The sequence below is a fragment of the Hemiscyllium ocellatum genome, chromosome 18, assembly GCF_020745735.1.
Source record: "Hemiscyllium ocellatum isolate sHemOce1 chromosome 18, sHemOce1.pat.X.cur, whole genome shotgun sequence".
Classification (NCBI taxonomy): Eukaryota; Metazoa; Chordata; class Chondrichthyes; order Orectolobiformes; family Hemiscylliidae; genus Hemiscyllium; species Hemiscyllium ocellatum.
The window spans coordinates 56,266,775-56,282,151 of record NC_083418.1 but is presented as its reverse complement, the minus strand read 5'-3'; the positions used below and the strand labels follow the sequence as shown (position 1 = coordinate 56,282,151).

Here is a 15,377-nt window from a genome sequence, read left to right as displayed (position 1 = left end):
TTGCTTTTGTAGATTAGTCACTGTTATTGGAGAAGCAAATGTAAGAAATGTATTAGTCTATCAAAATCCCACAAGCAACAGCAAGATCAATAACCAGCTAACGTGTTTCATAAAATCTACTGAAGTTCTCTCAGATTGTTTCTTGTAGCATTTTGGGACTTTTCAAAGATGTTATGAGACTTTCATTTGAAAAAGCAAAAACATTTTGGTGCTTGTCAGATTACTTCGGTATAATTTCCAGGAGATGTCTTAGCATTAGGTCCAAACACTTGGAATTCTGTGTCGAATAACTTACCTCCTGATTCCCTCAACCCTGCCTACTGTCTACAAGACACAAGTTAGCAATGTGACGGAATACCTCTCACTTGCATGGTTGACAGTGCACCGACAATGTTAGGGAAGCTTAACCACATCCAGGACAAAACAGCTCATTCACCATCATAAACATTCCCTCCCTCTACCATCTGCTTACATTAGCTGCTGTGTGCACTGTCTGTATTGTGTACTGTCATAGCTCTCCCACCCTCCTTGGCTAGCTCCTGCCAAATGATTACCCTGTATTAGGACAAGGGCAACAGATACATGGGGACACTGTCATTATTAAATCCTACCCCCCCTCCCCCCCCCAAACAAAAAAAAGCCACACAGCTTCCTGAACTTGGAACTCCTTTCCTAACAGTTGTCACAGTTCAAGAAGGCAGCTCCCGATTATCTTATCAAGGACTATTAGAGACGGACAACAACTGTTGGCCTTCGCAATGATGCTTACATCTCGTGAATAAATAAGTGAACTAATCATTCATCTACATTCATGACTCATGGATTTAATGAAGTATTTCTTTGTGTAGATGCTCACTTGAGTGGTAAAGCTGTTTCAGCATACAGGAGTCAAGGTTACTTCAGGTGCAGTTACAGAGAAAGAACTGCATTTCTTTTATGAAAGCAAAATACTGAGAATGCTGGGAACACCTTAAAAGCAGAGCAGGTCAGGCAGCATCTGTGGAGAGGAAGAGTTCATGTTTCAGAATGCTGACCTCTAAGAACTGAATTTCTTGTCATCATGTGCTGTCAAACTATGTATTGAGTAATGTTCACCTGATTTCTCAGTGCTCTGAAATGTTATTTTGATTTGTTAGTTAAATGAGAAGTAGAAATTTTAACAGTTCCCTGTCTCTTGCTTCTTTATAGCTCTCACACATACACCTTTTCTCTTCTTTCTAGTCTCTATCTCTCTCTCTCTCTCTCCCCCTCTCTCCCCACTTTCATCTATTCTGATCTCATTTGTATTTGTTCTGTCTCTGGATTCCACGCAATGGGGGGGATGGGTAGGGGTGTAGCGTGCTGGCTGGACAGCCAAATATAGCCCCATATCACCTCTTATCTGAAGGCCATCTGGATTAATTGTCAGCTGGATAGCAATGGGCTGTCACTGGGATCATGGACCCTGGGAGTAGATGTTCTTTCAAGAGTTGCTGATCAGTCAGAAGCCTCGAGCAGCTGTCTGTGTGGAGTTTGCACATTCTCCTCGTGTCTGCGTGGGTTTCCTCTGGGTGCTCTGGTTTTCTCCCACAGTCCAAAGATGTGTAGGTCCGGTGAATTGGCCATGCTAAATTGCCCATAGTGTTAGGTGCATTAGTCAGAAAGAAATGGGTCTGGGTGGGTTACTCTTCGGGAGGGTCATTGTAGACCGGTTGGGCCAAAGGACCTGTTTCCACACTGTAGGGAATCTAATCTAATTGAATCTAATCTAAAACTCCCTTCATGACTCAGCAGTGCCACAGGCAAGGTGGTGGCTGCTGCTGGTAATGCTACTACTTGTCCCAGAGACATGAGATTTGCCATGGAACCAGGCACTGGTGAGTTATCCCATTAAGGGGAATTGTGAGATGGGGATAAGTTGGGAAGTGGAAAGGCAGGGGTTCTCAACCTCAAAATGACATCTCCTTTTTCCTGATGCCAAGATCACTTGATCACTGATCACTACATACCTATGAGTAAGGGCTAAATCTCTGTCCCCTGGGAGTCTGCAAGCAATCCTGGCATGTTTTGCTTTTTGGGTTCCATACATACCCCCCTTGTGGCTAGTTGAGCAGGATGAGGTCCTCAGTGAGCATTAATTGCTCATTCAAAAACCGAAAACACAGACCTAGGCAGAGGTGGGAGGTTGAGCGAGTGGTTCCCACTTGTCATCTTAACTTATTGGATTAAATTCATTCACTACAGTGTGGAAACAGGCCCTTCGGCCTAACAAGTCCACACTGACCCTTTGAAGAGCAACCACCCAGACCCATTCCCCTGCATTCACCCCTGACTAATGTGCTTAACACTACGAGCAATTTAGCTTGGCCAATTCACCTAATCTGCACATCTTCGGACTGTGGGAGGAAACCGGAGCACCCGAAGGAAACCCACGCAGACACGGGGAGAATGTGCAAACTCCACACAGACAGTTGCCCGAGGCAGGAATTGAACCCAGGTCCCTGGCGCTGTGTCGTCCAAATTTATGTTTAAATTCCTCTCCACCATCAAACATGCCTCAGAGGAAAGCAATAACTTCTACCACTTGAGACTACCTCATTCTATTTCTCTCTCTTGTCAGTGTCTGAACCACTTTGCTTGTATCTGTCTGGTCTTTATCTCTCCCTCAGTTTGCTCTTTTAATGAGCTTCCTTAATTTATGTGGTTCTTCTCTCTGTCTGTCTCCTCTCTTTCTGGTTTTGTCTGTCAATATTTCTTGCCATGAATTGTGTTTGAGTGGTGTTATGAGGCCGAAGGAGTACATTATATCTCTCTTTAGTTACACTAATCCATTGACCACAACATAAATTAATGTTTTACCCAATTATCGGGGAGGAAGGAATGTTTACATTAATGATGAATGTTGATGTTGAATATATTTTTGTTACCTTGTTTGCAATATCTCCAAGGAGGCTGGTATCCTGCCTCTAAGTCACCCTTTACTTGCATGTGCATAGAACCTCTCTCTAGTCTGACTTTTTCTGCATGAGCAGTACCCCTGACACTCCTATCAACCAAGGCTTCCTGATTGGACTAGATGAACCGCCCCAAACAGGGAACTCATTCGTTGACTTCCACCTGGCTGACCTTATTACCATCACTACACTTGACTCCTGAGGGATCTTTTTAAATCATGGAAACAATGGAAAATGGGCAATATCAACTTGATCAACCAGTTGCACATCAAAGGGAAGATGGATAGTGGGCTTTTAATCTGTTAAAGCCCATTTTCTACATTTGCTGGATGTTATAAAGACTTCTTTACAGTCAAGGACTTGGATGGAGAAGGAAAGTTTTTTGTGCCCAATTGAATGAGGAGGGTGACCTCGATTTCATCTAAAATTCTGGATGGCAGCACTCTCAGCAGTGCTTGAACGTGCAACTGTTTAACTCAGAATAAGGATTGCTCCAGCTGAGCTGTGGTTGGCAAATCCATCTCATTTGAAAGGTGGCACTTCTGGCATTGGAGCAACCCCTGAGTGCTGCACAGTCTGACATTTTCAGAATCCCACTGTTTAGAAAATGTTTGCACTTGCTAAACGAATCAATGGCTATATTTCAGTAATAGTCCCTCTTGGAAGTTTTGAGAATGAAGCGAGAAAGAACTTACATTCTTATATACGAGCAACCTGAGAAAGTATCTTTAAAGTGTAGTCAGTGTTGTCATGTAGAAAACATAGTGTCACTCTGTGCACAGCAAGATTCTACAGAAAATAATGGGAGATAATCTGTTATTTAGTGATTGTGATTGAAGGTGAGATATTGACTAAGAGACCCTGGAAAATTCCCTCCTCTGTAAATGTTGCTGTGATATCTTTGTTATCACTTAAGAGGACAGACAGGGCCTTGGCTTATTGCAGGGATTCCCATCCTTTTCAACTGCTATACTGTTTCGAGGCTTGAAGGTTGTGATCTTTCGGTCAGAGCTGACGGAGTAGAGAGCAGTTAGAATTGGGGGGCGTCAGGGGAGGATTCAGATATTACAACTGAGCCCCATGTTGGCCATTGCTGTCTCAGAGCTCCCAACCCTAAAATTTCAGCTTGCACCTCCATTCAGGATCCCAGTACCTCTATCTTAATGTACTACGAAAAATATGGCACCTTGAACAAAGCAGCATTTCCCTAACACTGCATTTTAGAACATTAGGAGAGATTTTCTGCCGAAGTAGGAGTCGAACCATCAACCTTCTGACTCAGTATTGACAGGGGTACCTGCTGAGCCACAGCTCCTCCTCAGTAAAGTGCTCTCTGTAATTGCAAGTTCTTAGTAATGATGTTTGCATGAACCACCATGTCAGCAAATAGCTTGTGTAAAAGAAAAATACAGTGCAGCTCCACTGATGTAACTGGTGAATACAGCAAAATACTTTATGGATTCCGAAACGTTCAGCCATCAGGAAGAATAACAGCAACATTGATTTGAGTTATTGCCGTCAGCTTTCGACCGCCACTTCACATGGAGCTGATTGTAAAGTGAAAGGAAAGCAATACATTCAATACTGTGCACCCGCCTCTCTGTGGCATTTTTCATCTGAGTTCTTTCATTTAGGAATCGTGCAAGAGCTCATTGGATTTATTATTTCTGGTATGGGGGGGGGGGGGGGGGGGGTGGTATTGTAGGACACAGCATCAATCCATTGTATGCTTAAACTAGGAATGTTCCAGTTGAAACTTAATCACCGGGCTCTCTGTGTTTTTTAATGAGATACAGAATCTTACTCAGGCAATTGCTTTCATTTCAGTTTTGCTGCCATTGGTGGAATACAGATGTTGTTTGGGAGAGTCTCCATCGATTGTTTTTGCCATCAGTTGTGCATTACTGGTTGCCAGATGTTTGTCAGCTTTTGAATGTTGTCCTTACTAAAATCTAATAAGTTTTACAATCAGTGAGCCATGGGACAGGTTTCTAATTGTATCATCATAAATCACGATGTGTTGGATTTATAGCGGACAAACTGACCCCTCCATGATAGTCAGTCAAAGCCAGTGCAGTTAACAGCATACATTCTGCTACATGTATCATCTATTGTTGTTTGTCCTTCCATACCATCATCCCATATAACTTAGTGCCTACTGCATGCATGCAGTGTTTTAACTATTTACATGATCTTTCCATTCAAGGACAATGTTTAAGTACACACTTTGTGAATCCAAAGCATTTTAAATTCCAGAGATCAGTCAATTGCTTGTAAATTTCAGGCACTAAGTTGAAAGGTGTTGGATTTTTATGAAGTGACTTTGTATTTCTGACAATGTTTGACATATGGTCTAATCATTATGTAGAATTGAGTACAGTACTACAGTGGTTATGTTGCTTATCCAGTAATCCCAAAGTCTGGAATAATAATCCAGATAGTCTCAGTCTCAGTAATGGTGAGCATGAAACTGCCAGATTACTGTAATTGGGGCGGCATGGTGGCACAGCAGTTAGCACTGCTGCCTCACAGCACCAGAGACCTGGGTTCAATTCCTGACTCAGGCGACTGACTGTGTGGAGTTTGCATGTTCTCCCCGTGTCTGCGTGGGTTTCCTCCGGGTGCTCCGGTTTCCTCCCACAGTCCAAAGATGTGCAGGTTAGGTGAGTTGGCCATGCTAAATTGCCCGTAGTGTTAGGTGCAGGGGTATATGTAGGGGAATGGGTCTGGGTGGGTGCGCTTCGGCGGGTCGGTGTGGACTTGTTGGGCTGAAGGGCCTGTTTCCACACTAAGTAATCTAATCTAATATCCTTTAGGGAAGAAAGCCTGCTGTCCTTGTCCAATTTGGTCGATATTTGAGCCCAGACCTACAGAAATGTGGGTGACTATTACCTGCCGTGGGAAGTGGAGTAGGATGCTCTCATTTGCATCAGAATTGCTGTGAAGGGCTGCAGTGGTTTCAGAAGGTTGCTGAAAACCACTTTTTAAATGAAAGTTAGTGATGGACATTAATTGCCAGACTTGAGAACAATGCTCACATCCCAAGAATGGGGTAAAAGAAAGTAAAAAGTTTCAAGCCTCACATTACAGAGTAGTTGTACTGCAGTTGGCAGCACTCCTTTCTGGAGATCGAGGCCCATATCTCTGACAGCAGAATAGGACTAAGGGAGTACTGCACTGTCAAAGGTGCCAGCCTTGTGTACAAGACATTGAGGCAAAGCTCCACCTATCTGTAGCAAGGGTGTGTGTCAGTGTGAATGACCCTGTAGTGGTCATTTAAAGAAAGCAGGTTGTATGGTCTCCTGTGTTCTGTGGCCAGTCTTTATCCATCATGCAACACCACCTCATGGTAATTCCATTTCTGGTTCCTTGCTGTGAATAAATTATTATTTCTGTCTATAACCACAACAATTTAATTTTTTACAGCACTTCCCTATATTAAAACATCCCAAGACTTTTCAAGGAGTTATCTAAAGCATAATTAGACATTGAGCCAGGGAGGGTTCCATAAAAGCAGATGGTTAAAACCTTGTTGAAAGGGATAGATTTAAGGAGGGTTCTATGGGAGGACAGTAAGGAAGAGAGGCAGCAGTTCCTGGGAGGGATTTGCAGAGCTCAGATGCAGTTGAAAGCATGACCAGCAATGGGTCACCAGTCAAAATCTGGGATGTTCAAGAGGCTAGGATTGGAGGAATGCAAATATCTCTCGGGATGGCGAGGCTGAAGAGATTGCAGAGATTGGGACCAATGAGGCGATGATGGTCCCAATAGTCCAACTCCTTATTAATGAGATTTAAGGGTTGAGAAGGGAACCAAGGAAAGTTGGAGAAACAAACTGGGTAAGTTAGTGTCAAATCGGGTACAGAAAAATAAAGGAGCGAAAGGATCTGGGTTAAAAAAATAATGGAAAGGAAATGTAAGAACTTTTAAAAAATATTTTAAGTTTTAAAATCTCTGTTAAAATTTACCATCTAAAGGGATGAAAATGAGTTAAATTTTTCACCTTTTGCACTGCGAGGTTGATTGACTTTGCTCAAATAAAAAAAAGTAGACTTCAGCTAATTCCTTAACATTCTGTGGTGTGTTTAATGAATGTTTAATGTGCAAATTCAGAAAGTTGTTCAATAGCTGGGAGACTAATGGCAGGAAGGCAGTTCTGTGTAGCTGAACAATGTAAATCACTTTTTGAATATTGCTTCTCACACCATTCTCTTAATCCCTTGAAATTACTGATCAATTTATTCATTAATAAGGGTGTGCATCATGAACAAACTGTTATTTTCCCAGCACGTTTCCATCCAATAACATGAACACAGATTGTATTTTGCTATACTAAATAACTCCAGGGAACCTGGGACAAAGTTGATTGCTTTCCGTCAGCACCGACTTTCCACTCCGCCTCACCCACCCATCTCTCTCTCTCTCGTTCTTTCTTATACAGGTAAACAAGGCTCTGAAACAGAAATCTGATATTGAGCACTATCGGAACAAGTTACGCCTGAAGGCAAAGAGAAAAGGATATTATGATTTCCCAGAAGTAGAAAATAATCAAGTGATGATGGAGAAGCAGAGGAAAATGTACGAGAAAGGACAGATGGAAGCTGAAACACAGGTGCCCTCCACGTTCACTGAATCTCGAAACAGGTAAGGATAATGTGACGCAATAGATGTTCAGGAAGGTGGAAAATCAAATGTGATTCCGATCACTTGAAGAATTAACAGGAACCTTTTGAAAGAATGATGGAAGCAGATTCAATATTAACCTTCGAAAGGGAATTAGATGAAAGTTTGGAGGGAAAATATTCACTGTTATGGCCAAGGAGTGAGGGAGTGAACAAATTAGATTGCTCTTTCAAAGAACCAGGACAAGGATGATGGGCCAAACAGTCCAGAACTCCATACAGGCACTCCCTGGGTTCTTGAATCTGTTTGCAAGTCGAGTTGTATGCAAGTTGGAACACAGTGCAAAAGAGCAGCGAGCAGTGGTTTGCAAGTACAGGAAAAGTTTGCATGTCTTTTTTTAAAATTACATCCCATCAATGCGATCACTTTACAAAGTACAAGCGTTTTTAGTTGGATGTTCAGAAATCAGGAGTCCTCTGTACATCACCTGACAAAATGAAAGGAAGTTCCTCTGTCCCAAATTTTAAAGAAGCCACAACCTATTCAAAACAAGTTAGCAGTTCAGCAGAAGGGTTACATGTAAGGAAAAGCAAATCTGCACTTTTTAATGTCACTTTTCACAATCTTGAAATGTCCAAAAGTGCTTTCCAAAGTATTTCTGAAGTATTTCTATATTTGAAGTATTTCTATATTTGCTTCTAAATGTGGAAAACATAGCAGCGACTCTGCACACAGCAAACTCTCAAATGCAGCAGTGTTATAGAACGGAAATGATCTCTTTTTGATTGAGTGATAAATATTGAAAAGTGTGTTGCTGGAAAAGCGCAGCAGGTCAGGCAGCATCCAAGGAGTAGGAGAATCGATGTTTCGGGCATAAGCCCTTCTTCAGGAATCCTGAAGAAGGGCTTATGCCCGAAACGTCGATTCTCCTGCTCCTTGGATGCTGCCTGACCTGCTGCGCTTTTCAAGCAACACATTTTCAGCTCTGATCTCCAGCATCTGCGGTCCTCACTTTCTCCTGAGTGATAAATATTGGCAATGGAGATAGCTGCAATGCTCATCTCTAAATAGCACCAGGTCCACTTGGACAGGTAGCCTTGATTTAATATTTCACCTGAATTATAACACTGTCACTGTACTCTATACCATACGTGAATGTTAGCCTCATTGTTGTATTCAGCTCCCTGGAGTGAAACTTGAACATTCTGACTGAGAGTTGAGGGGGCCAGTCACCAAATCACAGGTGATGCCTGACAAAAGGGGTCTTCATTGTCTTATTCCTAAAACAATCCACTTTATTTTAAAGGAAAACTGTTTACAATTATTTTTTCTTTCAATATGGTGGCATGGGAAGATTAACAAATAGTTTGTGTCACTTAAAATGCAGACATGTAATAACTCTATCCCAAAAATGAAAAAAGTGGTGTTGACAGAAGTGTCTCTGCCTCTAATAGCAGTGGCTAAAATTCACATGGCTTGCCAGATTGACATCTTGTAAATCATTTTGGCAGGGCTAGATGATTAAAAGCTGCCTTGAATCAAAGTACAGCAATGGTAAATCAGTACACAGAGATGGGTTTCCAGCTGAACTGACACAGATATTAAAATGGAATGATTGAAAATGCTTTCAAAGTTCACCTGTTAGATATTGAAAGAACATTAATTGCACACAACCAACAGACTCTAATTTCAAAAGTGTTTTAAATTTCTTTCTCTCTATATGCTCACACAAGATCCATCCCAGAAATATGCTGCAATATGTTCTGCCTTGACCTAAGTTTGCCTGAGGTATTTTCTAAAATGTTTCCAGTGTTGACAGATCAGCTATTTGAAAAGACTGCAGAGTCTAGGCCTACTTGCTTCAGCAAAGAGGAGAAGGTTAAGATGGAGTTTGATAGAAGCGTTAAAAATTGTGATTGATGCAGATAAACAAAGACAGCATAGTTAGCACTGAAGCCTCACAGCGCCAGGGTCCCAGTTCAATTTTAGTCTCTGGTAACTGTCTGTCTGGAGTTTATACATTCTCCCCATGTCTGCATGGGCTTCAGTCCAGTGCTCCACTTTCCTCCAACATTCCAACAATGTGCAGGTTAGATGGATTGACCATGCTAAATTGCCACATAGTTTCCAAGGATGTGCAGACTAGGTGGATGAATCATGGGAAATGTATGGTTATGGGAATAGGATGGGGTATGGATCTGAGTAGATTGTACTTTGGAGGGTTGGTGTGATCTCAGTAGGCTGAATGGCTTATATCTGCACTGTGGGATTCTGTGATTCTATAAAATGTCAGCGGCTTTATAGTTTTCTAACCCAAAACATATTTGGTTCACGGTTCCATTCTAGATATTCACCACAAAATCATCTGCTCTGACTTGGAGGTGGGAGGCAGGGAGGTGGTTACCATTGACCAGAAATTGACCTGGACTAGCTGTATAGATATCATGGCTGCAAGAACACAACAGAGGCTGGGAATTCTGGGGCAAAGAACTCACCTTTTTCCTTCCCAAAACCTGTCCACTATTTACAAGGCATAGGCCAGGAGTGTGATTAAATATTCTCCACTTGCCTGGATGAGTACAGCTCCAACATTAAAGTGCGTACATTCTACAAGATGCACTGCAGCAATTCATCAAGATTCCTTCAACGACATCTTCCAAATCTGCTGCCTGTATGTCCTCAGGAACAAGGGTATCAGGTGTGTTCCCATCCAGCCACTCAATATTCTGACTTGGAACTATACCATTGTTCCTGCACTGTGTTCTCATCAAAATCCTGGAACTACAATCCCTAGCGTCCTGTGCTGTACCTACCCGGTGAATTGCAGTGGCTCACTACCACCTCTCCAGGATAACCGGCTTTCCAATTAACAAATGTTGGCTTTCCAAAATCCACATCCTATGAAACAATCCAATTCTCCAGCCCTGCTCTGTCAGAATTGCTGACTTTTGGATGAGTAGGTCACCCATGGCCCCATTCACTCTGGTGGCTGTGATAAGCTCCAAAGCAGTACTTTGAAGAAGAGCAACCTGCCATCTTGACCAATGTTTATCCCCCAGTCAACACTGAGAAAGCAGATGGTCTGATCATATTCTCACTGTTGTTTGTGGGAACCTGCTGTGTGCAGATTGACTGTATTCTCTACGTGACCACAGGCATCCAGTTTCAAAAGTTGTTAATTGATTGAATGGCACTTGGAGAAATTTCTGAGATTGTGAAGGATGCCAGAGAAATGTAAAATTTATTTTTAATGACTAACAGCTTGATAACCAGAAGAGAGAGATTTAAAATGATTGACTCTTTGGCTAATTTTTATGCAATGAGTGCTTAGAATTTGAAATGCACTGCCTGATAGAGTGATAGATCAAGATTCAAATTTGATTTCAAACTGGAATTAGATAAATCCTTTAAGGAAAAGATAAATGCATTGTGTTGGGCAAAGAGTGCGTAGTGAGATTAATTGTATTGCCCTTTGTGAAAGTTGGCATGGCCTCAGTGGTCTGAATGACCTTCTGTACTGCTATGATTTTATTTCTATGATTTTACTGTTTGTCATCCTGACTATGCAGGGAGAAGGGCAGGTCAGGGATTTGTTGTGGTCGTGTTGCAAGCCCATTTCCAATGATGCTTCTTTTTGAATGGAGCTGCTGCCATCCATTGTGTGTTGCTGAATGTATCCTGATCTCTGACCAAAAGGCACCCGCATTAAAACTGAGCAACTGAAAGGGTGGGCATGTGAACCATTTGACTTTGACTCCTGAAGAAACCCCAAAAATAGGGACAGGCTGCTCAGTCCTTCACACCATTAAATTAGATTATGACTAGTCTAGATCATGACTTAGTGGGTAGATTCTCACCTCTGAGTTTGACATTAATGTTCGAAATCCAGATACCTTACCATTCCATACAAATCCACAATGCTCAGGCCTGCTCTGAGTAGGTATAACCTGCACACATTCTAGGGTAATGCACTAAATCTGTACACACTCTGGGGTAATGCACGAAATGCAATTCTATATCGGAGATAAATGGAGGCAGCAAGTGATGTAAATGGTTAGCTGTCTAATCAAAACCATGCATGCAAGAATCTTGGCTGTCATAGAGTCATAGAGATGTACAGCATGGAAACAGACCCTTCGGTCCAACCTGTCCATGCTGACCAACGCAACCTAATCCCACCTGCCAGCACCTGCCCATATCCCTCCAAACCCTTCTTATTCATATACCCATCCAAATGCCTCTTAAATGATGCAATTGTATCAGCCTCCACCACATCCTCTGGCAGCTCATTCCATACACATACCACCCTCTGCATGAAAAGGTTGCCCCTTAGGTCTCTTTTATATCTTTCCCCTCTCACCCTAAACCTATGCCCTCTAGTTCTGGAACCCCCCCCCCGTACCAGGGAAAAGACTTTGTCTATTTATCCTATCCATGCCCCTCATAATTTTGTAAACCTCTATAAGGTCACCCCTCAGCCTTCAACGCTCCAGGGAAAACAGCTCCAGCCTGTTCAGCCTCTCCCTATAGCTCAAATCCTCCAACCCTGGCAATATCCTCGTAAAACTTTTCTAAACCCTTTCGAGTTTCACAACGTCTTTCCAATAGGAAGGAGACCAGAATTACATGCAGTATTCCAACAGTGGCCGAACTAATGTTCTTCAGTTTGACCTCTGAAAAAGTAGGAGATGGCTTGTTTGGAGGTGGGACTTTGGATTTCTGATCCCATCTGCCATTTTTGTCACATTAGAGAGCTTCACCAACTGGGCCGGTGGGTTTGATTTTAATTCTGCATATTCTGCCTGAGTTTTCAGGAAGTTAGAATCACGTTGCAAGCATCCTATGGCCATCTTATTTCTTTGACCAAAATAGGATTCTATTCATTTTGAAATGAATCTGCCAAGAGCCAAATTGTAAGATTAGTAACATGTTATTAAATGTTGTCAGAGTCTTCCTTTTGAACTAAGTGCGTCACACTCGGATTCTTTGTGCACTTTTAGAAATTGTACTCCCAGTTTTCAAAACCAATTAATGAATATAAATTGTGGACAATAGTAGCCCCCAAACCAATTTCTGTAGAACACAATTTTCTATCTTTTGCCTGTCTGAGTATCTGTTTTGATTGCTGATTTTTTTGTTGGAGTCCGTATGCTATCCATTCAGCTTCCTGCCATCTGATTCTACATGCTTTATTCTTGAAAAAAGTTGCAGGTTGTCTCCATGTTCAAGACCCTCACTCTGACTGACCTTCCATAACAATCTCCTACTCCTTTCAACCAGGCAGGCCTTTGTTTGGCCCTTATGAGCTTCATGAGCTCTTGTTTGGATGGCAAGCCCATCCTTTGGTCATTAAGTGTCTGAGAGAAAACTGCAGTGAGTAACCATGTTTCTTTTTATGATGTGGACGCCTATTTCTACCAGTTGAACAGTGTTAAAGCCTAAAGAGAAAACTCTGTCGATTTTCTCTACATCTTCCATATCAAATCCTTAATCATCTAAAACTTCTCAATTAGATTATCCTTAATCTTTGTGTTGCTCAAGTAAGGGTTTAAAATAGATTTAGTTATTCTGGTATCCAAGAAGAATGTTACCGTCAAAGGAGAACATAGCGCAAGGAAATGGGAACCCCAAAGTACCTCCCTTCAAAGTCGCACACCATCCTGACTTGGAACTATATCATTGTTCCTTCACTGTTGATGAGTCAAAATCCTGAACTTTTGTTCCTAACAGCCTTGGAGATGTGCCTGCACCACATAGGCTGCAGCAGTTCATGAAAGCCTCTCACCACCACCACCATACCTTAATGGTAATTAGGGATGGACAGTAAATGTTGGTCTAACCAGTAATGCCCACATCCCATGATCGAATAAATAAAAGGAAAGGACACAACAGCTTCAAGACTATAACATCAATTCTATCACTAACACTTCCTTTGCAGATAGTTCTCCTTCTGTGAAATTTTCCTCAAATAATTTATTCATTGGAAGAAATAATTTTTTCTATATTTCACTTGATGTCCTCAATGCAGAAGCAAATTGCGAGTGATTACATCCATCGCAGATGCCAGTAATCATCTGTGTAGTGTTGGCTACAATTCAAATCATTCTGTTTTAAAACATGTTTGGATTCCATGTAGGCAATCCCAGACGAAGAATGCTGTTTATAGGAGCAGGCAGTCTTTGAATAGCCCAGGTCCAGGAGGAACGGAGATGGATCTACTGGTCAGGAGGGAGCGATCACGGCGGGGCATTCGCAACAGTGGATATGATGTGAGTAGGATTGGTGTTTGTTTTGGACAGCTTCTTTTTAGTTTTCCCATGCTTTTACAATGAGTTTGGCACATTTTATTTGTTAAAGTATAAATATTGATGGATATAATTGAGCTGGACTCTAGATTATTAATGTCATTGTATGGGGGACAAAAAGAACAAAGGATGCTATTAGTTTTTGTTGTTTTTCCCTCATGTTCTGTTTGAGCTACTATTGTTCCTTGTGTGCAAATGTTTCTTTTCATGTCCATCTTGCAAGCACAGTTGGACATAAGCCATTATATATAGTGGAACTTCGAAACACGGTAATTGGAGGAGATCATTCAATCCCTCCAGCCTACTCTTCTATTAACTAATTTGTATCTTAACACTGATTTCCTGCATGGATTTCAAAAACCTTAATACCCTTGACTAATCAAATTGAATCAAATTGATTTTATCTTGCAGGTTTTATTAGATAACGTTATTGAGGGGAGGGGTAAAAATACAGCTAAATAGAATTGGACTATGGATTAGTCTTGATGTAATTGAATGGGAAAAGGTTGCTTCTGCTCCACAGAAATATAGTCAACACATATTCAACAAGTTGCCATTACTTCCAGTAGGTTGTGCAGTAAATGGCACACTCAAGAATACTGTCACTCGAAAATAGACAGAATGTCTAGGAAAGCTATAACAGGAAATGTTGCTGGGGACAGCAGTGAGTTGGGTGGAAGCAGTTACCTGCAGGTTGGCCAACAGTGGGGTGCACAGAAGGCTCTGCCTTGATAATATAGTGTCTTCATCTCCATCTGTGTTTGCACAGGTGGTTGGTGGCCCTCCTGGAACTGTAAACACATGCTCTATTTTCAAAAAAATATTTTGTCAATATAAGGAGTCAGGTGACTCTATTGAATGGGGAAATAGAAATTCCTCTGCCACATAGTCACATTGTGGGTGATCATAACTGACACGCTTTTGGAACATTGAATTAATAACTTAGCTAATAAGTATCATGGGAGTGGTAACATAATGGTTGTGTTGATGGGCTAGTAAACCAAAGGCTTGGACTAATGCTCGGCAGAAATGAGTTTGAATCTCATGTGAGCTGTTGGAGAATTTTGATTTAACTGACTAAATACAGTTGTAATAAAAAAGGATAAGCTCAGTTACGGTGATCAAGAAACCATTGGAAATCCATAAAAACACATCATCCTGTTGTGATGGAAATCTGCCATCCTTACTAGCTTAGTCTTGCCTGTGCTTGGTCCTTAACTCCCATCAGAAATAGTCAAGAGTGTGGTGCTGGAAAAGCACAGTAGGTCAGGTAGCATCTGAGGAGCTGGAGAGCTGACATTTTGGACATAAGCCCTTCATGAGGAACCATCAGAAATAGCCCAGAAAGCCACTCAGTTATAAGAAACAGGAAAATCAAATAAGAATAAAATTGGGTGGACTATAAGATGTCAACAAAAGTTACGTTCTGTGAAGATTGTGATATAAATTCTCCCTCACAAACATCTAGGTCCATCTGCCAAGATTGAGACAGCCAGTATTCAGAACTTGAAAGATT

The 15,377-nt window shown here is 41.6% G+C and overlaps 1 protein-coding gene across 1 annotated transcript in view; it reads left to right on the top strand.

Annotated features, from left to right (window-relative positions):
- Positions 1-15,377, top strand: part of kiaa1549la (KIAA1549-like a) — a 164,065-nt gene that overhangs the window by 114,629 nt on the left and 34,059 nt on the right. Inside the window, exons 13-14 of the mRNA XM_060838554.1 lie at positions 7,375-7,577; positions 13,693-13,825. Of these exons, the coding sequence (XP_060694537.1) occupies positions 7,375-7,577; positions 13,693-13,825 (336 nt within the window). The remainder of the gene's footprint in view (positions 1-7,374; positions 7,578-13,692; positions 13,826-15,377) is intronic.